Here is a 24202-nt window from a genome sequence, read left to right as displayed (position 1 = left end):
TAATTATTTTATTTCATAAAACTGAAAAATATTACAATTCATAACATATTAAACATACAATAATTTCAAACATTTGAAAATAAATTTGCAAAAAAAAAAGAAACGATTAGTTATTCGGTTCAATCGGTTCGAACAAAGAAACCAGACAAATATAAGAGAGTGGAAACATGCAAAACCTTCGCTGCAGAAAATTCTAATCCTAAAGCAAAAAGGAGAAAGATAACACCAAACTGAGCTACTGTTTCAACCTGTGCTACACAAAAAATTATAAATCAAGTCCTTGTCCAGGCAATCTTGTACTCATGAAAACTTCCAAACGTATATGAAGACAACAAAAGATGAACTTTGAAGTATAATAAAGCTGATGTAAGCTACCTGCACCATTTCACTAACAAAGCTTAACCCGCCCGGTCCAATGATAGATCCAGCCAATAGATACCCAGTAATGACCTGCCATATAAGTAGTGTAGAAATTAAATAACACTGTCATGGTTTGATCAGTTAAGAGCTAGCAAAATCGTTTCTACAATGCCGGAAAGCTGGATACTCAATGCTAACAAAATAATATTGAAAGTTACAAGCTTTGCAAAGGAAGTGTGTGCGGACCGGTTGACCAGCACATGCAAAGGCAATTCCACCACAAGTAGCAGAAACAATGACGACGACCAAATCTGATATCAACCTACAAATGTACCGTTTTAAGAGAGATGCCCCCAACAAAAAACAGTAAGTTAGATACTAACAAAATATAACCGAACGAAGAAGTTATCTTACGAATGCTATACTTACCTTAAATCTAGCTGCAGTACAGGGTCATTGGATTTTGGACTGGACATTATAAAAACGTTGTCTTGGATTAAAATTGCAGCAAAGTCACATTACGAGAATGCTTTTACAAACGTTTACATTTTTCAACATATAAATCACAAATGACTTGAGACTATTTAAGCTTACCTTCCTATCTATCAGTCTCGGAGTATCTTCTACGCCATTCTCATTATCCAAATTGAAGAACGATCTAGAACAAAATACTCATATGTTATAGTTTTCTTTAACCTGTGAAACAAAATTAAATAACATCCACTACTTGCACAAATCGACTCCAAACAGGGCAATGCATGCATCAGAAAAAACTCACTTCTCCTCCTTGGTCTTGGTTTCATTTTTCTTAGGCTTAACTCGAGCAACAGTCTCTAGAACAGCCTAATAAGCATAACAAATAGCTTAATGGAAAGAAAAGACAACATTGAGTAGTGTGCTGCGTAAGAGCAATCAAACAAAGATCAAATCTTGCAACAACAAACCTGTTAATCAGCAACACTATCATTGAAGCTTCCTGGATCAGGAACTGCAAAAGCATTTCACAAAAAAAGCATATTGAAAGAGTTCACAATTCATTAATTGGTAAAAGCCATTAACCTTGAGAAATTTATAAACCTAGATAGACTAAATGTGAGCACAAAGCGTCTAGAGTCTAGACCACTTAGCTAATCAATGATAAATCCCTAGAGAAGGATCAATTATCACAAAATTGAAATCCCTAAAGAAAAACTGATCTCTGAAGACAAAAACCCTAGCTCCACAGGGAACGTAAGAAATTGAAGAAATGCAGAACAATGAAGATCTAGTGAGAGAGGAACCTTCGTTCTGGTCATTATCAGGAAACTCTTTCTCAAGTGCCCGATCGATCATATCAGCGAAACTATCTTCCTTAGGTTTGGCACTCGTGGCATTGGACCTCAATCGTCGGAGACAATCGATTGTCATCGCCATCTCTCGCAAAGAAAGAGAGAGAAACAGTCGGGAAATGAAAACGTGAAATGCTTCTTTCCTTTCTTTTTTTTTGACGCTTTTTTTGTTTTTTTTTTGACAAAAAAAATCGACGGCTGAGAACACGCCACGTCATCGTCTCTCATACTACTCTAGATTTCTCTCAAGAGAGCTGTCTCTCTTTATAATTCATAATTTTGATTTATTTTTCAACATTTTTTTCAAGAGAACCTTGAAAGAGAACCCAATAATGCATCCATTGGAGATGCGCTTAGGCAAAAAAAAAAAAAAAAAAAAAGAGAGAATAACTTTCCATGTGCAACCCAAACCCTTATTTAGTGTCTTCTAGACCTAACAGTACAACCACAAGCGTGCAGGCTACGACACGTGTCCATATCACAATCAGTGTAGACTGCAACACGTGTCCAGATCACAGACGTTATAAAACCCTTCCAATCTCTGTTCAGTTTTTCTCAGCCCAAGTAAAGCTTTTTAGCTAATTCTCAAACATTCTATACACAAAAATCTCAAGAGTGATAGATTGAGAGAAAAATGGACGGTAGGGGAGGGTGTTGCATAGCTAGGTACGCCATTGGCTCTGGACCGTACGATCTTTCCAAAGCAGATCGTATCATGCTTCGATTTCGTCCCATCGCTCCTAAACCGGCCAGCCCCGGCGGAGTAACTCCCGTATCCAGCGGAGATAGCGGCGGCGGAAGCTCCGACGTTTCCTTTAGATCAGCTGGTAGAAGAAAGAGGAAATGTCATCAGCAGAAGGAGAATGGTGGTAACGCCAAGAGGTGCACAAGGCGGAGGACATCGGATAAACCCGTCGTTCACGGCGGCGCTAATGCGGTGACTCTTTCTCTGTTACCGGATAAACCTATAGATCTGAAGGCGGCGGTGGAGAAGCAGAAGCGGCAGGGTCCGTTATGGCTGAGTTTCAGCGACGGCGGAGAGATGCTCACGCCGGCTTATCAGAAACCGGAGGTTGTGCGGAGGACGGTGGTGATTTCGTCGTGTATGACGGTGGAGCGTGTAACGGACGCTTGGATTGACGGTTACGGTTTAGGGAGGTCCGATGAAGAAAGGAAGATGAATCTTGTGAGAGACACGTGTCCAGGTTTCATATCCGACGGTTCAGGGAGAGTCACGTGGACTAATGACGCGTATCGGAAGATGGCTAGGGAGAATATTCCCGTGGAAGAAGGCACACCGGAGATAATAAGCGGCAATAGTTTTCACGTGTTCGTACGGTTGGTGATGAGGGAGAGGCCGATGCTATCGTCCCCTGGATTCACATGCAGAGTGAAACTACAGTACACGTGTCAAAATCGTGAGAGAGGCTCCGTCACGGTGCCTTGCGACGTGTGGAGAATGGACGGTGGTGGTTTCGCTTGGAGGCTTGACGTTAAGGCCGCTTTGTGCCTTTGACACCGTTTGATCAACTATAGTCACTAATTCACTATCAGGCAACGAAACATAAAATATGGATTCGGAAAACTAATTAGATTTCTAATGATTTTAACATATATTTATGTTTGTTCTGCTTTTTTTTTGGCTGTTTCTTAAATAGATTTTTATTTAAGAGTTTTTGTAAAAATGCATCTTTCTTTTGTTTGTTCTTGACGCATTAAATTGTGATGCTAAATTTCGAGCCGACTGTTTCAAGATAATTAATGAAGGAAAGTTTGTAAGTAATGCGTTTATCGTCGGTGCGTTTCCTAAATATGTAATGGACGCATTTTTGTCAGATTTCACGGCAAGGACGGTTTGAAATTATGGTCCGAGTGATCTTCCAACCATGCAAAATTCAAAATGGTCTAAAACGTGAAACATACAAATATACTATCTTCATCGCTACAAAAAGTGTGAGGTTTTTAGAAAACAATGTTATATGGTTGAACCGGAACATAATTTTTCTCCATTGGCATAACCATGCTAAACGCTCTATTATCTTAACTAGGGCTTGATTGGTTCTTCTGCTAGCATCCGTCTAGCGGTTGTTAGCGGTCGATTACAGTTGTTAGCGGTTGGTACCAATCGTAGAAGCCGCTCTATACCGTTTTGGACCGCTCGAAATCGCTGGATATCAAAAGCTCATCGTTTGCCGTTGCGGGCGTGGATCGATCGATCCCAATTGTGACGATGATACGGTGTTAAGCACAAGGTAGCCACACCATATCATAGGTTACGGTTGGTTTAAAAAAGAATAAAAACTAAAAAAAGAAAATCAATAAATTAAAATATATATTATCAAACCTTTTATATATGGGAGACTCACAAAAATGCCCCTTTTTCAATACCCCTTTTCAAAAATGCCCCCTATGGATGTCCACTTTTAAAAATACCCCTTTTATGTACAAAATGACTAAATTACCCTTCTTTTAATAAAAGATATCATAAATATATAAGGAAATATAACAAAATTAGGTCCACAAAATACAAAATACTTTTTGGCGGGAAAAGTGATCCCCCAATTTTTCCCGCCAAAACACTTGTAAAAATTTGTAAAACCTTTAAAATACCTTGTAAAATTTTCCCGTAAAATTTTTTCCCGCCAAAAAATTTTCCCGCCAAAAAATTTTTTTTGCGGGAAAAGTGATTCCGCAATTTTTTTGGCGTTAAATTTTTGGCGGGAAAAATTCTCCCGCCAAAAATTTACAAGGTATTTTAAAGGTTTTTTACAAGGTATTTATAAGGTTTTACAATGTATTTTAAAAGGTTTTACAACGTATTTACAAGGTATTTATAAGATATTATAAGATTTTACAAGCTATTTTATAAGGTTTTTACAAGTTATAAGGTTTTACAAGTTTTTTATAAGGTTTTACAAGTTATAAATACCTTATAAAACCTTAAAAGTACCTTGTAAAACCTTTTAAAATACATTGTAAAACCTTACAAAACACTTGTAAATACCTTGTAAAAAACCTTTAAAATACCTTGTAAATTTTTCCCGCCAAAAATTTTCCCGCCAAAAAAATTTCGCAAAAAAAATTGCGGAATCACTTTTCCCGCAAAAAAATTTTTTGGCGGGAAAATTTTTTGGCGGGAAAAATTTTTACGGGAAAATTTTACAAGGTTTTTTAAAGGTTTTTACAAGCGTTTTGGCGAGAAAATTGCGGGATCACTTTTCCCGCCAAAAAATATTTTGTATTTTGTGGACCTAATTTTGTTTCAAATAAGGGTAAAATAGTCATTAAAAATTAAAAGAGGGCAAACTTAAAAATGGACTCTCAAAGGGGGCATTTTTGAAAAGGGGTATTGAAAAAGAGGCATTTTTAACAATTTCTCTTTATATATTCATGTTAATTCTAAAAAAAAAATCATTATTTAATTTTAATAATTATTTGTGTCTCACTATAAAATTTTTTTATTTTAATATTTGAATAATTATTTATGGTTTTTAATTATATATCAAGTTTAAAAATTTTATACTTTTTCATAAATATAGTTTTTGGTGTTTCTAATACTTTTCACAATTATATATTACATTTATTTTTGATAAATTTTGGTTTAACCGCTATGGTACCTGCTGATCAACTAGTCTTAAATCTTCCGCAAACGCATCCGTTTTCAACCGATAAACTAGTTGGTCAGAATACTAACTAACTCTTGAAACCGCAACTGTCCGCTTCCGCAAACTCCCACAGCCATAATCGCAACCGCTGCGTTTAAACTAGTCAAACCCTAATTCAACAATAAAACATGTCATAGCTTTGTATATTTCTTTATTTGAATTTGAATACCCTTTTATCAAAAGAGAAAGAAAAAAAAAGTGGAAATAGTCTCTCTTTTTTTTTTTTTGCATGTGCTTACTTTTAGCCTCTGTTCTAAAAATCCCCGCTTAACCCGATTACTCTCCGCTTAATCGCTAGGTCCACTCTATCCGCCTCGACTAATGACTAATCCCCTAAAGAAATAAGTTACCCGATTACTCTCTGCCTAATCCGATTACTTCCCGCCTAATCCGATTACTCTCCGCCTAATTTTACATATCCCGATTGTTTTTAGATTGCAAGTATAAATAAATTTTTTATTTTTGTTATTCAATCATTTAAATTGGGAGTTTGGGATGTTTTACAATAACTTATGTTCAAATTTTAATAAAAATCATAAATTTGTAATAAAACTTATAAAAATTTATCTCAAAATATAGTTTTATGTGTTTAATGCAATAAAAATATCAAAATAACCCTAAAACTAATCCCCGATTTTAATCCGATTTTTCGATTAATCACTAGATCCATACCGAACGTCCGACTAGCGTCTAGCGATTTTTCAAACAAGACTTTTAGTTACTTTTACTAGAAGAGACATTTCAGTCGAACTCACATTTTGATTTAGATTTTTCTTTTTATTTTTGTCGGCACTCACGTTTTGAGGAAACAAGGAATATAACAAAGTAAACGATCCAATAGAAACGTGATACGTCTGAGCAAAAGAAAACAAAAAGGGAGGGTGGAGAATAAATGTTGTACTACAGATTTGAATGTACTACAGTCTACACCTGCGGTAAAAGTGCGAATATCTAATGATACGTGGGACATCTATGATCTATCTATATTCTATATCATCTAGTATGCAATAATGGAAATGCCACATGGCCCATTGTTTTACTATGTGTAGCTGTGTTTTTGGTAGGGGTGGGTATTCTGGTTTAACTTCGGGCTTGGTTTGGTTACAGTTTAGTTCGGTTTATTCGGATCTTCTAAAACTCTAGCCAAACTCAACCGAAGTTACTTTAGTTTGGTTTGTGTTTGGATCATTTTATATTCGGTTCAGTTTGGTTTTAATTCGATTCGATTTTAGTTCGGTTCATAAAATCAATTAATGTAACAAAACAAAATTCTTTAGTTCATTGATGTTGAAAAAAAAAAAAAAAAAGGTTCATTGATGTTGAACTTTGAATTTGATAATATATTAAAGTAAGCAACAAGTTCAAGATTTAAGTTTAAATTGAATAATTCAAATAAATCATGAATTACATATTTAGTTATTTACAATATTATTAATATAATAATAAATTAATTAAAGAAACACATTAGGTTATCGGTTCGGTTCGGTTTTAAATCGAACCGAACCAACCCATTTGGGTTGAGAAAAAACATAACTGAATGGTTTGAGTGTAAGCTTGGATTTGGTTTGGATCGGTTTGAGTTCAGTTGGTTCGATTTGGTTTGGTTCGGTTAAAATACCCATTCCTAGTTTTTAGAACTTAAACATCAGTTCCATTTTTTGACAAACAAATTGGGCATTATATATTTGACAAACAAATCTATTAATATAATGCCAATTATCATATTAAGCAAGTGCTTTATTCAATTAACAACAAACGAAAGTCAACCTCAACAAATTCTTATATTTACTTTCGTTTAAACATCAGTCTGTCAAGACTTGAGTACCGTTAACAAGAGGTTGCTGTTCGGAGTAACCAATACTACTCTCATCACTCAGAATGCTATAGTCAAAATCGTCAAAATCATCATCATCATCATCGTCGTCTTCTTCTTCCTCTGACTCTATTTCTTCTTCTTGACTCGCCAAGGTAGACCCTTCTTTTCTTTTCTCTATCTTCTGTTTAATGGCATCATCGTAAGACATGTCATACCACACATTGCCTTTCCCAACAATGGATTTGTTGTGTGCATCCTTCATTCTCTCTTGCTTGCTAATCTCTGAGTTCTTAGGCTCTCCCCAGTAGTCATACTGATATAGTGCACTTGTTGGATCGTATTGGTCTTTCCCAAAGAAGCTTCCTGGCTTATACCTCCCTGGTTCCTCCAATGGTAAACCAAGTGCTTGACGACTGAAACATAAATCTTAATCATCTAAACACTTTCTTTGAAAAACATGCTTCATCACTTTGATAAGTTAACTTTTTTATACTTACGAGCTGATATCTCTGAGCAATGCTTCTCTTTCCTCCAAAGATCGGCGCCAGTGTAAGAAATCATACTCGTCCATCTCTATATTTCGTCTTAGCTTGTCGATTTTGTATCCTTCTCCTCTTGATTTAGCTTCCATCATTAGTTTATTATGGTGCTGCGGAATACAATAAGAGAGATTTAACCACTGTCAGTATAAAGATTCATACAACGATGCGAATTTCACAAATGCATTACAAAGAGCAAAACCTAAAAGTAATTATGACAACGAAGATAATCGGAGTTACCAAGACTGAAGAAGAAAACAATTGATAATAAATAAACATAAATGAGAATCTTGCCAAGGCAGTGGGTTAATGGAAACTGGAGATGTGAAAGAGTTTGGGAATTTAAACCTGGCGCTCGGTCAATGCAGCGTCTAAGTCAAGTTCCTTGACACTGGTTTTCTGCCAGAAAGAGAACATTTAATCACGAAGCTTAAGACAATTTTGACACTGGTTCACGAACACACCAGAAGAAAAACTCTCACCAGAATCACTTTTGGCAATTTGGTTTTCTTATAATAAGCTTCGCCATACTCAATATCCTTTTGTTCATCAAAGCCTTCATCATCAGATAATTCTGATAGCTTTTTGCCTTCGTATTTTGCAGGGTTAGCTTCGTAATCACCCAAAATCATTTGCTCAGCTACATGTATCTGCCACAACTGCAAACGGGAAAGAAATGTGCTGACGGTTTCACAAAAATTAGAAAGCCAATAAACCTAATGAGTAAACAAAGCAGAAAACTCAAAACCAACCCTTTTGCTCAGGAAAATACCTTGTCGACATACGGGTGATCAGAGAGCAGCCCTTCCTCCTCTGGCTTTGATCCTGGATCTTTTCTAGGTTCAGGAGGTCTTCCACAATCTCGCTGTACAAACAATGTATTAGATAAGAGGGAGAGACTTCAAGAGAACAAGAAATAAATTGACATTCTAGGAAAGGATTCTACTAACCCGTATCTCATCTGGATTAGTATCCCCATCGCGATGGAATATTGGTGGGAAGTCAAATTTATTAAAGCTGGAGGAGGAATGTAAAAACAGTCAACACACATACAATAACCAAGACCATTTGAGGACAGAACCAATGTCAAATTTTACTGGATATGAAAAGGGAAAGAAAGACATGTGAGTTACACACATCATGTGATCTATATTAGGATGCACGAAGCGCAACTCTAACGGAAACCGAAACCGGTATGGATCTCTTTTTGCCTGAAAGAACAAATTAAAAAAAAAAACACGAGAATGAAAATTTTTCCATTCAGATTTTATTAATGTGAAAAATTTTTCCATTCAGATTTATTAGTGTGCCTTAAAATTACCGTGATCTCAACGATAACATGCATCCCAACTTTTATGAAATGCCGGATCCAAAACCAGTCATTACCTTTTATAGGTACCCATCTGCAAACCAATAGACACATAAACTTAAAACTTTAAAAAAGAGCATATGAAACTTCAATTCATTGACAAGAGACACCATTTGATCAGGTTATATACCATATAAGTACAACAATCAAGGTAAGTTTTAACTAACTTTACAAAGTAATGAGACACAGACATACCCTTCATGAACACCTCCAATGTCAACAAATGCACCCTGATACAGATGTAAAGTGGTAACTGTGCCTTCACAAATCTGCATGGACATTACAATATAGCTCATATAACCAATCATCTAAACAATCATTAGTTACAATAAACAAGGCCAACGAGTAGGATTCTTACCATCCCTGGATAGTAAAAGGGAAGCTCATACTGCATAAAAAAAAATAAAGCAGTTAACTTCAAAACAGTTCATCACATAGCAAACAATCAAAACCAGTAGTATAATGTTTACCATCCCGTCTTCGTAATCCTTCCCTCTTTTCCTTCTACCCGGATAAAAATCCTGATCATACTGGATAAACAAAACATCACCTTGATTAGAATCCTTCTCTTAGCCATTAAGCTAACAATGTCTCATTTTTCAAACCACTCAGCAAGACCTAACAATGAAGCTAAGCAAAAAGCTTAAAAAAAAAAACGAACCTTGTAAGATTCTTCCTCCAACCTATCTTTATTAGCTTCAACCCATTCATTGTATTGTTTCAAGAAAACCTTAAACCTCTCCAAACACATCTTATCAACAGCAGCATCTTCACCAGTTCTCAAATCTTTATCCAAATCCTCAAGCCAAACCCTTTCAGCCATTAACTTATGAGCTTCCCTAATAAACTCCAGCTCCTTCCTATCGACTTCCCAACCTCTCGGAGGCCAATCACGCGGTGGAATTTGCCTAAGAACCATCGGACCAGCCCACGATGTTTCTAAAGGCGGTGGTTTATCACCTCTAATCTCAAACTGCTTTGCATACCATTCATCTTCCGTTATCCCCATCTCCTTAATCTTCTTCTTCCTATACGACGGTCTCAACATCTTAAACGCTTCGATCGCTTCCGGCGATTGAAGCGGAACTTCTTCACCTTCGTTAAGCGATTTACGAGCGAAATCAGCTTCTGGTGTGAGAATCTCTTCCCATGGAGCCCAACCACGTTCGATCCAGTTACGTCTACGAGCTTCATCTTCTGTATCTTTGTCCTTCGGTCCGAATTTCTCGAGGAAGGTTTCGTCGACAGGGAATTCATCGGAGCTGAATCCACGGCAAGGCGGTAAGGTGCTACGACGAGGTTGAAGCCATTGAAATCCGGCGGAGAGAGATTTGGGTTTGCAGAAATTAGGGTTTGTGGGATTAGGGAAAGTGAAATTGAGCTTGGTTTGGCAAATCTGCATGATTCATTCGCACCTCTTCAGGGTTTTGGAGGGTTTAAGCGAGTGAAGAAGTTGAGAGTGTGGATAAGCTTTATTTCATTTTACAGTGAAGAAGAAAGGTTAAGTTTATTTTATGAACCCCCATATTTATCCAATATTTTTATTTTGACCCCAAGTGTTGTTAATTTAACAGTTAGACCCATACTAATTCAAATTAGCTCAACATCTTTCTTCGATAAGAAGCAATGCATGACTGTCATCAGTTGATTTAAATCGTACTTGATTATGCAAGAACTTTGGTTCAAATTCAAGAGGTTCTAATTGCATGAATTGCACATTGAAAAAATTACATATTTTCTATAGACTCCTTACAAACAGAGTTGTCTAGTTAAACACATGAACTTGAGTTATGTGTTTACAAATCATTATGAGTCTCTGTCTTCATGTTTCGTGCTTGAGCTTGATTCTTGTACTTGCTAAACATGGATAGTACTGATGGGTTCTTGTTCTTTAGCTGTTTCGAGCTTTCACATGAGTCTATAGCCATTGCATCAGAGCCATTGCACAGAGTCATATCATGAGTGTCTCCTTGTGTATCCGAAGAGAAGACATGAGACGGTGATGATGGCAGATTCTCTTCACCTTCTGTTTCTGATGAAGTAGTGTCCAGTCTTGTTGACCCTTGCTTAAGCTTCAACAGTGTTGACTCTATAATGCCATCAAAATAAACCAAGGATTTCAAAACCTAGAGATTTCTCACGACTCTCATGAACTCTGAATCTACGATTCCTCTTGTTCAAAAAAAAAAACCTACGATTCCTCTTGATTTCATTTTCCAGGATCTTGAAATCGAGAGTTTTTATTGGTCAATCAAATCAAATGATATTGGAAAGAGTGTGAATTTATACCGTAGACGGAGAGAGGATCGTCTTTGATGATCTTCGCCGGATATCTCTCCAGACAATCCGGCGGCGACGGCGGTGGTCTCAGCCTCCCAAACATTCTTATCTCTTTTTCTCAATTCGATTAGATCTGTGATCGTCTTCTTTTGTGTCGAAAATCCAAAAATGACAACAAAATAATCAATTTTTGTTTTGGCGCCTCGATTGATAAAAAAAAGAGCGGGAACCGCTTGACAGGAAGATCATACCATGTCGGGTCGGGTCGGACAGTTTCCTTTAAAGCCGAGACCAACATCGGCCCAAATAAATGCTATTATACTGGGCCCTTCGCTCTTATTTTGATTAATCATTAACCACGTTTTCATTATTATTAACCTCTATATCCGACCAAAATAACTTCTACACTAAAATTAGAAAATTTCCATCAAATCTAGTATTAATAGATAAAAATAAATGTAAATATTGTTTAAGATATTAATGAACTTGTTTTAACAAATTATTACAATATTGAATAACTTCAAAATATATAATTTGATAAAATCTCTTAATGATTATTACTTTTATAAAATAAGTAATATAATGTACATATATTAATATTTATAATCTACTTTTTTACATACCATTATATTATGTAGATTCATCAGAAAAAGCTAAATTTATGTGAAATTCAGTATTTATATACACCAAAGTAAATCCCAATAAAACAGATGAATAAGGCCATCTCCAATGGGAGGTTTTAGTTAGTTTGGGAAGGGGTTCTCTGGTTAAATGTTAATAAAAATAAATCAAAACCCAAAATTATAAGGAGAACCGGCTCTCTGGAGAGAGTTTTGGGAACCGGCTCTCTGTCGTCTCTCTCGACGTTTTACCAAATCGAAGACCCAATTCTATCTGTTTTGTCCCCAATCCAATCTCCCACCAAACCATCGCTTCGTTCTCTAGAATTTCAATTGGGTTCTTCTTCCACCGCCGATCCAATTATCCCACCGCCGACTGAGATCGTCATCGTTATCAGTGGTCCGAGCGGAGTTTGCATAGACGCAGTGATCAACAAGCTTCGTCAAGTTCGTGAAGAGGTTAGACATCTAAAGAACTTTGATTACGTTGTGGTGAATTGTCTGTTCCTTGTGGTAGATACTCCTAGAATGCGATGGGGATTGTGAGTCGATCCAATTCGTTTCAGCTATCGAGTCGATCCAATTCGTTTTTGATTTCATTTTGTTCCTGTTGAAATTTTTGTTTCATTCGTCTAGATTTGTCGCCAATTAGACGTTCAATTTCGTGTATAATTGGAAGTTGGGTATCGAATCAGTTCTTAGAAATGTCTAATTTTATGGAGAGTATTCATATCAATTTGATTGTTTATAAAAAGAGTGTAGCTTTTCATGTATGAATGATGTGGGATTGTTTGGTTTCATATTGTGGGAGGCCCTTTGTGGGCTGTTACTTAAGCTTTGTGGGGGCATTGTCATGCTTACAACGATTGGCGTCTCTAATCATGACTGGTTCCAAAAAAAATGATGCTTTGGATTGGTTAATGTCCTTACTTCGTAGTTGGTATCAGAGATTGTGTAAGTGTGTTCATCATTTTTTTTTTGGGTGATTCTAGCTAAAGACGAGCGTTGTTGATGTTGAGTTGATTCTGGAATGCAATTACAACGTTTGAGTGGCTCACAATGCTTGACATTGCAAAGGCTTATCTAAGAGATGGTTCTAAGGGAAAGGCGAGAGAGATGCTTCGTAAAACAGATGAATTGAATGATCCAAAGTCTTACGAGAGACTCATAAAGCTATATGGTGAAGCAGGGAGAGAGATGATGTTTACCATATATGGGACTTGTACAAGAACACAAAAGAGAAGAACCATGTATTGTTTTGCAAAATTTGAATTTTTTTCTAAAGAACCCCATGGGTGGTTCTAACCATTGGAGGACACAAAACTTAAAAGCTCCTATGCTAGTACTTAAATTTGAGAAAGGCTAAATTTATTCTTAAAAAATTCTGAGAACCCTTCATGGGGTTAAAACCATTGGAGATGCTAAGAATATGGATTTCTTCACATATGATCTATGGACAATTATATTTGCACAATTACCACTAAAAATTATCACAACTTCTAAACTGGTTTGTAAGCAGTGGAAATTTATTATCGAGTCTCCACATTTCCGTGTCATGTTCATGTCTCTGCACCATTCTTCTTCATGGTCGCTCATGTGTAGGTATTACAAGACAGAAGTGGTGGCTCATTATAGATGCGACACTTGGGGACTTAACCGTACCATAGGCTCTTACATCTCGTCTTTCATAACTGATAAATTTGAAACTCAAATGAACAAATACCGATAAGCCAACGTTGTTGCTTACAACACCGATATTGGGTTTCTTTTGATTGATGTCGTGTCTATCCTCGGGGATCAATTGTTATACCTGGCTAATCCAATTTCACATCAATGCTTAGAGATCACTCCTCGTGCTCTTCTGCATGATTTTTTCTGTCCCTTGGAAATAGTAACACAAACTAAGAACGGCGTCGTTTTGGGTTACAAAGTTGTTATGTTTGATGGAAAGCAAAGAGGTCCCATAATAACGAAAATAACTTTTCTGATATATTCATCCGAGACACAGTTGTGGAGTCTCAACACCGTCCATTTTCCTTTCTCTTTTCGTTCAATCGTGATTTTCACCATCCCATTAGCTTAAACGAAAATCTTCATTGGCTCATTCGCAATAGTGAGGATACAGAAGTTGTTGTATCCATCGATTTTTACGATATAGGAACGAGTTCCTATAGATGTCGTGTTACTCCTTTCCCTGATTTAGAAAAGCATCCCAAATTCATAAGAACATGCACAACTAGTCAAGGGTTTCTCATGTATATGAACATAATCTCTGATGAAGGTTTAGATGATAAGTTATGTGTATGGAGGCTAAAGAGTGGAGATGGCAATTAGTATCTGAGATCTCCCCGACTTTTATTGAGACCGGTTTCGAATATTTACTGCTGGCGATTAACCCTTTTGATGCTAATATAGTATACCTTTGGAGTTGGAAACACCAAAGTTTGCTATTTTTTAACTTACTCAATGGAAACTTTGTGATCCACAATCAAATAGAATATAACGACCAGACTTACATTATAAAATATGTTAATTGTCCAGTTGTTATGAAAATCATCCAAAAAATACGATGTTGCTTGTTCTGTCTCCCACAATGGCTGTATCGGATCCCCGACATAACAGGAGTTTAGATATAATATTGGGTGAATGAAATATATATACCTGGAGGAGCAGATAATTAAGAATCTATGAAGACCATTTATTTAGGTGGTTTTTTTTTTGCAAAATCAATATGACGAAATGCCCCTACACTATAGGAAACTCGTTAGTGTACTGACTCAAGATAACGCTGTTAAACATTTATAATTTTAGTGTATAACTGTTTACTTAACATGCTAAAACATATGGTATCGCAATAAATTTACATATTATGTGTTAAATGCATGGTTGTCGATTTTAATTTGGGAATCAGTATTTTATATTTATGTAAATATCAGTTCAATAAAAAAAATTAGTCTTTCTCTTACATAATTAACATGATAACAATTATAATAGCATGTTATATAGAATGATAACGTGCTAACATATTAAATATTCGAATAACATTTGTTTGAACATGGTAATATTTATATTAACGTGTAACCAAGAGCTGACCTTCTACTCGATCGCCTCATCCATGGCTTCTTCCACACCTCTCACAAAATTCTTTAAAACAGTCTGTTGCGATTTCTATTCTAAATTTGGTTCGAAAGGAAAGGAATAAGCTCAGCAGGATCAAACCTACCATAACTACTATCCCTGAAAACGCAACAATAACAAGATCAATCCTCCTCATACGACGAACATAAGGAGACGCAAAAGCTTCATTAAATATATGACCAGGCCATAAGACTTTACCTTACCCCAAACCAAATCTCCAACTTCAAACCCATAACTCAATGCCCTCAAAACTCCAGAACCCATTTTCTCATTCACAACATAATCATCAAACTCAGATGAGAGAGATTTGTAAACAGATACTCCTCGTTTCTCTTCCTTCAAATCTGAATCCAATTCCTTCTCATCAAATTCAGAATCAAGTTCACTAGATTGATCATCGGAGCAATCATCTTCTTCTTTTTCTTCTTTAAGCTGAGAAATCTCATCACCCTCATCAATTAAAATATCTTGGCTTTTAATCTTAGATTTTGTTTCACTCATTATCATCTTCTTCCTCACTCCCTACGACACCATTTTTCTCTGATCTCTCACTCTGAGAAACTCTAGTATCACCAACGTCATTTGTCACCGCCGAATCGAGCTCCATAGATGAAGAAGCTCCAGCGTCATCAATCTTCTGCAATGGCTTCAATAAAACTTTTGTTTTTTTCTAGTGTTTTTTTTTTTGTTTTTTTGTCATGAATTGGATTTGCTAAAAGAATAGGGGTAAAAGAGTATATATCACAGCTACAATGATGGCCAAATAGTGACAATATGTGTCAGTTAATTTCTTGATCTTTTGAGTACATATCTTGCAATTTCCCTATAATAGGGTTTTACAATACTTTGACTTGTTTACTATTCGTTTCTAATGAAAAGAGAAAGAAGATGTTGCTTGGTTTACTTTTGAGTGTTCTAGCTAGTTGGTACAAATAAATAGAAAGAAAATGGTTATATGGCAAAACAAAATATACTACCAAAGTTTTTTGAAAAAAGAGAATTACATTTACAATAAGTGTTTGATTCTATATTTTCCCAAAGCACCTAAAGAAAGGGTTCAATAAATTATCTCTACAGAAACCAAAGAGACATTAAATCATCTTGACCATTGAATCGTTGACTATTAAAAAAGTAAGTAAAATCAACGGCTAAAAGAGCCTTTACATAATATTAAGCGAAACAAAAAGTTTACAAGAAGAGGGAAAATAAATAGCAAGAGAAGAGAAACACTCAGAGCTCTCTCTACCAAATTTCAATGTCAAGAAGACGAAGTAATCGTGTTCGAAATACTAATAGTAAATACGTCACCAGTCCTGTTCGTGTTACTATTATTGATGGTAAATTCCAATTCCCTTCTCGATTTTTATTCAATTTTTTTTGTTTTTTTTCTGGGGTTTTTGAAAGATTTTTAATTTCTTGGTTTCCGCAATTTTGGGGATTAGGGTTTTGCGGATTCGATTAAAGTTTGTGTTTTTTTCCTTTCTGGAATTTTCATAGTGACGAGACTGTTTCTATTCCTGTGTCGTGGTGATGCTTATCTTTGTATATATCATGTGTCTCTTTGTAAATTTGGGATTTTATGATAATATGGTTCTTGAAATGTGTATATATATACTTAGTTATGGTTTTGTAGTTTGTGAAGTTTTTGGGTTTCAATTTTAGCTCTGGAAGAGGCTAACTTTCAAGTTTGATCAACATGTCTATAATTTTACAGATTGTGAGGAAGATGAGTTTTTACACCACAGGACGTGTTGGAAGCATATTGCTGCTGCCTTGAATAAGTGTGGTTCGAAACCGAAGCGAGCCAAGGAGTTGGAGATATTCAAATTGAGTGCTCCTTGTTTCTATGACGAATGCACACGCCGTGGGAGGTCAGAAAGAAGAATCAAGTGCAAGTATTTAGCCTCCAAGCTACGGAAAAAACTTAATTCTAAAGCATTTGTAGGTTACCTAGAGTAAGCAATATCTCTTTTTACTCGAAAAAAAGAAGGAATTGTGCTTGTTGTGATTCTATTTGTGTTGGTTAATTGGTTTGGTAACGTTTTTGAGTAATGTGAATAGGGATGTCTGGAGTGGCTTCTCTGATGAGAAAAAGAACTCTTTTGTCTACTTAGATTGTCTATGGTTCAGTATGTACAAAAGCGAAAACCATAACATTAGAAGCAGTGTTTTCGATTCCATTAAGGCAAAGCAGATCTTCTCGAAGAAATACGTTTTTCTTCCTATCGTCTACTGGTTAGTTCGTTTTGCCATTTATGTTCGTTCTTGAAATGGTTTCGAATGTAACTATTTATGTTTATTTTTCTTTTATTCCTCCAGGAGCCATTGGACTTTGTTGATCTTTTGCAATTTTGGGGAGGATCTTGATTCTGATAACACATGCATGCTGTTTCTTGATTCACTACAAAAAACTGACTCTTCACAGCGGCTTGAACCAGATATAAGAAAGCGAGTACTCTCTCTTTATTCTTTTTCAATCATCAGTAAAGAAGAATGATATTTTTGTGTAAAAGCTCGTGTGATAATATGTTTGTGCTTCTTCTTCGATTTCAGGTTTGTGTTGGACATATATAGAGCCGAGGGAAGAACTGAAGACCCAAGACTGGTTGATGAAATCCCGTTCCATGTGCCAGTGGTAATTGAGTGCATCTACCAAGTTATTTATATTTCTTGATTCTTATATCTCAGAATTGGATCGGCGTATCATAATTTCAGGTTCCACAGCAGACAAATGATGTGGAATGTGGAAGCTTTGTCCTCTACTACATTCAGCGGTTCATAGAAGATGCCCCTGAGAACTTCAGCGTCGATGATATGCCATATTTTGTAAGTATCATTCAACAAACATTTTATCGTTGTTCACGCTTTTTGTTTGTGGTGAATCTTGAAATGCCCGCCCGGGTTTCGCTTAAAATTTGCAGATGAAAGAGGATTGGTTTAGCCATAAAGAGTTGGAAGAGTTCTGTGAGACGCTTCATTCTTTGGGAACCATTCATTGACGAAAGTGATAACTTTTAATGGCTTTAACACATCAGCATAGCGCAGAAGATTAGGTCCAGCTTGGAAGTGAACTTGGAAAGATTCAAAAGGGTAAAGAGATTCTGATTAAGTTATTAGTTGGTATGGAATCTCTAAGAGTTTTCTTCTTCTATGCGTAGAATTCTTTCTTTTTACGGGTTCTTTGATTTATCTACCGAACTGTTGTTCTGGTTTTTCTCAGGGGCTGCCTGTTGTTAATCATGTTTAGTGGCAACCAATTGATTTTTCCCTTCATCATTGACTAGTTCAGAAATCTGAATGGAATTTTTCTGAACCTTTGGAAGATGAAAAGTATCTCTTTTTAGCATCTGTAATCGTATCTAAAGTTGAATAATCGTCAGCTGCTCAATTGGATTTGTTAAATCTGTTTTTCGCTCATGATTAGAGAGATCAATTTGGTTTCTGGCTCTGTAATCACTAATCACGAACAAGGCCACTTATCAAATCTCAAAACTTTGTAATAGATATTAAAAATCTATTAACACATGAATTCTTTAGTGAAGAAATGTTACTCTACAGAGGTGACTAGAGCCGAATTAATGGGAACGAAGTTTCTAGAGATGAACATTTGAAGAAGGAAGTTTGATTGATGTCAGCTTAGAGATACCAGAAGGTAGACTTATGTTTATCCGTCCAGTGCTGCTGCTGCTACTTCCGCCGGTAGATTCTAAAGCTCGGGAAGTTTGAAGAGCCATCTCGGCATGGAGTTGGAGACATGACAAAGCCATCTAACACAACATAACACAGCAAAACACATAAGCTAAATTGTAACTTTCAATCATAACAAAGCAAAACACACAAGCTAAATTGTAACTTTCAATCACGTTGTAAGCTAATCAAGAACCGCAGACTCTTTATTTCCTTAAGCTATAATCAAAATCTAATAAGAGATGGATCCGGGCTGGCCCTTGGGGAATGTATGACTTACAGTGTAACAGTCTCGGTCAATGTCTGAGTCAGCTATTTGAAGAGCCCACGTTCTGATCCATTCAAGAGCTCTGGAAAGATCAAGATTTCCTTCAACCAAGGTTGAGACTATGTAAGACGGGTGAAGAGCAACCAAAACAGAAGAGGCTGCAAAAAGGACTGCTCTTCGGACATAGGCTTCGGGGTGATTGCATACTTCCCTGTATTGAGTTTGTCAAGTATACAAATATTCAGTATATATGCAAAAGCTTGGATATAAGATCTATAATATAAAAAGTGATTATGTACCTTCGTTGTAACATATCTAGAAGAGAGATAGCTAACGCAGATGCTTCTGGATGCATCGATGCACACTGTATACAGACGCCGAGCATGTGAACAAGTTTCCCAAGGACAACAAAGTCCCTGCCAAGTAAGTCAACACCATGTCGTTTCTTGTCAAACTCTTTCATGGCTGGAAGCATAAATGCTGCTGCATATAGTGGAAATTTATTCTGAGACCAGTCAGTACTGTTTTGATCTCTGTCTGCTGATTTGAGGCTCCACCTTCGAGATTTTCCTTTCTTCGTCTGTCCAGGCTTTGACTGTAGCTCTCTCTCAAATCGATTGGCCCAGTTCAGATGAAAAGATCCCGTCTCGGGGACCTTTTTCCATGGAGTACTCGCATTGCTAGGCAAATACCAGGGTTGAGGATCTGAGATATTTGATATCAGAGGTCCCCGTGCTTCATGTTTAGGTTTCAGGGTCTTGGAATTAGCAAGCTCCCGAGCTGCTTCAGACATGACATCAAGTATCATTATGCGCTGACTTACATCTACATTAGGCGAATACAAAATATTGTTTAGAGTTTCAAGGGATTCAAATGGACGGGTCACGAGCAACGCAATTAGAGCTCTTTGCCGCTTCTCTTCTGCTGAATCTTCTTCACCTTCAATTGTTATATCAGAGCAGCGAACCTGTACCAGAGTTCGAGCAAGGTCACCAGCTATATGAGTCAATTCATCAGGTGATGCTCGGACAAGTTTTTCTGCAACATATATTGCTTTCTCCACCTGTAACACGTAATATACACAAAGATTACTATTTTGTGTCTTTTTAATAAAAGAATATCAGCATCATCACGTTAATGTCCCAGACAATTCTCTCTAGCTACGTACCCCATCAGCATCATCGGATTTCCGAAGAGCTCCAACAACATCCACCAAATGTGTAAATTGTTTCCCTAAATCCTTGTCATCATCCATTAGATCATATGGCTCCAAAGAAGTGACACTTGAATTATCAGAGCTGACACTTGCGGTATCATCAACATCATCTTTATCACTCTCTGTTTCACAGTTTAAGGTAGCCAAATCCACTATTTCATCCGGATCAGCCAATACAAAATCAGATATGTTCTTGCTCTTGCGATTTTTTTCCTTGTTACTGCGGCTAGAGTCATTTACTTCAGTTAAGGCGGCTGATGTTTTGTTTTCACCATCTTCATTTTCCATTGAATTTGTGATTGACCGGACCCCTCCCACAGCCATTTGCAATCCAAATTCCCAGTCAATTGCATTCCCAGTGAATGAATCATCGAGGTACAGAGGATTCTTCGGGTCAATTACTTTAGAGAACATAAACGCAATAGAGCTAGCCATTTTTCGTACCAGATCTCCTGGGTTCTCCAGTCTACCTGTTGGCAACAATAAGCACACGAAATAAGATCGCAGAAGCTTTTAAGTTCCTTACCAAAGATACCAAAAGAGATAAGTTTATACAGCTAACTCCTTGAAGAATACTGTGCATTACATCCTTCGTTCTATCTAGTTCTTCCTTTGACATGTTCTCCAGGCAAAGCCCAAGAGCTGCAGTTATATCTGCAATATCTGTTATGGGAAACAGGAACTGAAAGTCTAAAGCAGTAGCAGGAAGGTTAAAACATTGCTTCACCATCTAAATATTGATAAAACAAAAAAACCTATTACAACAGTGATCTATACATAGCATAAATCAAATTTAAAAGCCAGAAGAGGATACAAGCTTGCTGCTCCAATGGGACGGACTGCAGAAACTCCCGTTTCGACCAAACTGAGGCTAGTCGCTGCGTTGTTTCAAGCAGTCCTTGTGTGACATCACCTTTAGCAAGTGTAATAGTAACCGGTGGGCACTCAAGAACTGAAAATTGTAAGATCCATCGCAGACAACGGATAGGAAACACTTTCCATAGCAAAAATTTGTCAACAAATATGGACCTGAAAAAAAAATTACAGACAATTATTTGCAAAGTAGACTAAACTAGCAATAAAATCAAAAGACAGCAAATCTGTTTCCTTGAAACAAAAAACAAATCACAGTTACAGTTACTTGCTCACTTCTGTCGAACCGCATTATCTCACATCATTAGGATGGAAATGATCGAAGAAAAAGGGGTATCTAAACAAAGAATCAAGCTGCCATAGAAAACATTTTGCTTGCCTCACTGATGCCTGATGTATTACATTGCGATGAAACAAAGACCAAATAGTCCAGAAAGCTTCAACATCACTTGCATGCTCAGCATATAGCTGATGTAAAAGTTGTTCAGCCATTTTCTCAACAGCATACGGATCTGTCACTGCTTCCATAGATTTCGACCAAATCTGGGATGTAGGGTCCAACTGAAATGTTTCCATCTCAGTGGAACCCATCTTTGAGTTTAGTAACCGCCTAACATGAGCTAGGACATGAGGTGTTACTTCACTTAACAGCAAATCTGCAGATTAAAAAACATAATCTAAAGTACATCATGATCTGTGTCATAAAAACTCTTTTATCTAAGCTTGAGCCCGAAGCGAGTGAAACTCGTCCTTCATTTCATACCTCAGTCCGGTGCCTATGAAAAAACTAACTTCAATCAAAAAACATTGTGACACCATCCAGAGCTTATCAGTCAATTATAGAGTGCAAGGTAATTATATTCTGGCACATCCTTTTTCCTGTCTGTCACGAGGATCAGATCTACATCCTCACAACTTTCCATTACAGGGGAAAGATAATGAATACAAGCAAGTCCATGGTAATTCACAACGCTCAGAGAAAAAATGGAGCTGAAATTATTGAACAACACAGTAGGATGAGAAGTATAATGCTCGGAGCATATATACCTGATAATCCGCGTCGACAGATGCGGGAAAAAATTTCCCCGACAAATGATAAAACGATAACTGTGCTATTGGCCTCAGTGCTGGAAGCTCTGTCGTCCAATATATGTAGAAGCTGATTGGTAATGTTCTTGAAGTACAAGCTTTATGACTTATGTAAAAGATAAACACTGACCTCAAAGAAATTAATAAGTAACAATAAAAGGTATCTAATTACTTATGGGAGGCTAAAAGACATCAAATTGACGGCGCTAGAATCTGTATTCATAGAGAAAAGGATACTGAGAAGAAAGTAGTGGTGGGGCTTTTAACCGTGCTTTATCGGGAATGGAGGTCAATATCTGTGATAGCCTGGATAATAAAGGCTTAAGACTTCCATTCTTAAAATTATCTCCTTGATAACTATCACCAATTTCTTTAGTTATCTTGAGCACTCCAGCATTTTCAAGCAAACACAATATAAGTAATCTGTCATTAAAGCAAAATCACATCACCACAGGCTAACAAAATACTAATAGTAGCATTTGCATCAGCTACAGTCAAAATATATCACTGGACATAGATATATACGCAGATAAATAGTCAAGATGGAAAATTGCTGTTTGGTCCATTAAGTAAAGTGTTATACTGTCTACATCTTCAGATTTTCCAATGGGGTCAAACAGAAATTGTTATTCTTAATACTCAGAACACGCCCAAACATGAAAGCAAAAAACTTGTAGAGAAGCAAGGATTTATATTTACTAGTTCTCAAACAGAAGCTCAATGGAAAAAAACAAAGGAAAAGAAAGTATGTTTTTGGGCACCTTTCCACATTAGTCTGGACAGAATTAGGGTCAACGCCACCATCTCCCACATGATGTAGAAATGGAACCAAAACTTGAACAACCTCAATAACAGATCCATCTACGAAGAACTTATCATACAAATGTTTCTGCACTGAAATAGGGAAACAAGACAGCCAATCCGAAGCAACATCTGCAACAAAACAAGTGATACAACTCAAATCAACCAGGGCTAACAAAATCATAAAATGTAGATTTGAAAAAAACTTACCAAGCAACAAAACCCGAGCAAACGTTGGGAACGCAACACCTCTGTAGAACGTCTCCAACCAATCATTTCTCTCATCTGCAGAAGGAACTACAGAGCTACAGACCTGTGTGGCCACCAAAATACAGAATCATAGGTAAGCCACAAGTTCTTAAACCAAGAACATGTGGAGAATTTCAAATTCTCCAAAAAAACACAAACCCTTTCTCTGTACTTGTCACCAATACTCCCTGCAATTGAATTGGAAATATCATTAAGTTTCATAACGAAAAAACAGCCCAAAATCTGAGCTTTTGAATGGAGAAGGGACTGAGGTTAAGTAAGAATAGATGAGCAAGTGACTGTTGATTACCGGAAAACAACGATGGATCGACCGGGAAGAGAAGAACGGCGACGGAATGAATAGCAGAGATCACTTGGTCTACGTGCCTTGCATCAGAAATAGCAGAGATGGCTTCTGCGACCTTGTTGAGCAAATTGTTTTCAAGTGCTCTCTCTTGCTCAGTCGCTTCCGCCATGGAAAGTTTTGGAGAGAGCGAGATTACAAGAATTCGTCCGTACACTCTAAATTTTATGAAGAAGATTAAAACGTTGTCGTTTCATTATTTTTTTCTAAAGGGGAGCGAAACGACGACGTTTATGAAGAGCAAATGTGTACTTTTATTCGGGGAATCAATTTCGGCCTCTATCAACCTTTGCAACCTCATTTGATTTTTATTTCTAGTAGATGAATGCTTTCGAGAAAAAAAAAAAAAAAGGGTTCTAAAATACGAGAAATTAAAACGATCAGGCCATTTAATTTTTATAAGTCTCAATGTCTCATGTCAATGTCATAACCAAATTTAAGTCCACTAGTATGCACATAGCTAGCCCTAAACACAGGGTGGTGAAATAACTAAAAATCTCATTAGTGTAGTGGTTAAAAAGTTCATAAATAGTTTTAAGG

General features: G+C 36.7%; 6 protein-coding genes and 1 long non-coding RNA gene across 8 annotated transcripts; 3 read left to right on the top strand and 4 right to left on the bottom strand.

Moving 5' to 3' along the window:
• Window positions 1–191: 191 nt before the first annotated feature.
• LOC9313683 lies at window positions 192–1819 on the bottom strand. The gene is made up of 8 exons (XR_002331780.1): window positions 1641–1819; window positions 1305–1348; window positions 1139–1203; window positions 955–1018; window positions 790–828; window positions 607–682; window positions 376–450; window positions 192–248 (listed from the first exon to the last, which is right to left on the bottom strand). It is a non-coding gene; the product is annotated as an uncharacterized LOC9313683 (long non-coding RNA).
• Window positions 1820–2069: 250 nt separating this feature from the next.
• On the top strand, window positions 2070–3471 carry LOC9311978. Its single transcript, XM_021024718.1, has one exon. It carries the CDS (start codon window positions 2323–2325, stop codon window positions 3202–3204), a length of 882 nt encoding a protein of 293 aa, XP_020880377.1. The 5' UTR covers window positions 2070–2322; the 3' UTR covers window positions 3205–3471.
• A 3587-nt stretch (window positions 3472–7058) lies between these two features.
• Window positions 7059–10607, bottom strand: LOC9311977 (protein PLASTID TRANSCRIPTIONALLY ACTIVE 10). Its single transcript, XM_002875863.2, has 12 exons — window positions 9739–10607; window positions 9548–9607; window positions 9436–9465; window positions 9273–9346; window positions 9030–9111; window positions 8846–8919; window positions 8659–8725; window positions 8481–8573; window positions 8191–8367; window positions 8057–8107; window positions 7667–7818; window positions 7059–7582 (listed from the first exon to the last, which is right to left on the bottom strand). The coding sequence occupies exons 1-12, from the start codon at window positions 10477–10479 to the stop codon at window positions 7156–7158; spliced, it is 2028 nt and encodes a 675-aa protein (XP_002875909.1). The 5' UTR covers window positions 10480–10607; the 3' UTR covers window positions 7059–7155.
• A 114-nt stretch (window positions 10608–10721) lies between these two features.
• On the bottom strand, window positions 10722–11767 carry LOC9313682. The gene is made up of 2 exons (XM_002875862.2): window positions 11367–11767; window positions 10722–11166 (listed from the first exon to the last, which is right to left on the bottom strand). The coding sequence occupies exons 1-2, from the start codon at window positions 11458–11460 to the stop codon at window positions 10874–10876; spliced, it is 387 nt and encodes a 128-aa protein (XP_002875908.1). The 5' UTR covers window positions 11461–11767; the 3' UTR covers window positions 10722–10873.
• A 286-nt stretch (window positions 11768–12053) lies between these two features.
• LOC9311976 (F-box protein At3g28330) lies at window positions 12054–15412 on the top strand. Its single transcript, XM_021024708.1, is given in 4 exon segments — window positions 12054–12436; window positions 12970–14024; window positions 14027–14291; window positions 14294–15412. Coding segments are annotated over 3 exon segments (1197 nt in total). The 5' UTR covers window positions 12054–12436; window positions 12970–13406; the 3' UTR covers window positions 14608–15412.
• An 891-nt stretch (window positions 15413–16303) lies between these two features.
• Window positions 16304–18462, top strand: LOC9311975 (probable ubiquitin-like-specific protease 2A). Its single transcript, XM_021024717.1, has 7 exons — window positions 16304–16452; window positions 16830–17070; window positions 17177–17350; window positions 17435–17563; window positions 17669–17750; window positions 17831–17941; window positions 18037–18462. The coding sequence occupies exons 1-7, from the start codon at window positions 16371–16373 to the stop codon at window positions 18112–18114; spliced, it is 897 nt and encodes a 298-aa protein (XP_020880376.1). The 5' UTR covers window positions 16304–16370; the 3' UTR covers window positions 18115–18462.
• Window positions 18463–18591: 129 nt separating this feature from the next.
• LOC9311974 (telomere length regulation protein TEL2 homolog) lies at window positions 18592–23862 on the bottom strand. 2 transcript variants are annotated; one of them, XM_021024695.1, is made up of 13 exons: window positions 23609–23862; window positions 23458–23486; window positions 23260–23362; window positions 23010–23181; window positions 22486–22671; window positions 22207–22346; window positions 21539–21815; window positions 21101–21315; window positions 20842–20940; window positions 20239–20756; window positions 19370–20133; window positions 19083–19281; window positions 18592–18882 (listed from the first exon to the last, which is right to left on the bottom strand). In XM_021024695.1, the coding sequence occupies exons 1-13, from the start codon at window positions 23772–23774 to the stop codon at window positions 18709–18711; spliced, it is 3042 nt and encodes a 1013-aa protein (XP_020880354.1). In that variant the 5' UTR covers window positions 23775–23862; the 3' UTR covers window positions 18592–18708. The 2 variants fall into 2 exon arrangements, with proteins under 2 accessions (XP_020880354.1, XP_020880355.1); XM_021024696.1 differs by having other exon boundaries at window positions 18597–18882; window positions 21539–21779.
• Window positions 23863–24202: the final 340 nt, after the last annotated feature.

This window comes from Arabidopsis lyrata, assembly GCF_000004255.2.
Source record: "Arabidopsis lyrata subsp. lyrata unplaced genomic scaffold ARALYscaffold_5, whole genome shotgun sequence".
In the NCBI taxonomy this organism is placed as follows: domain Eukaryota; kingdom Viridiplantae; phylum Streptophyta; class Magnoliopsida; order Brassicales; family Brassicaceae; genus Arabidopsis; species Arabidopsis lyrata.
This window is presented reverse-complemented; position numbering and strand designations above follow the sequence as displayed.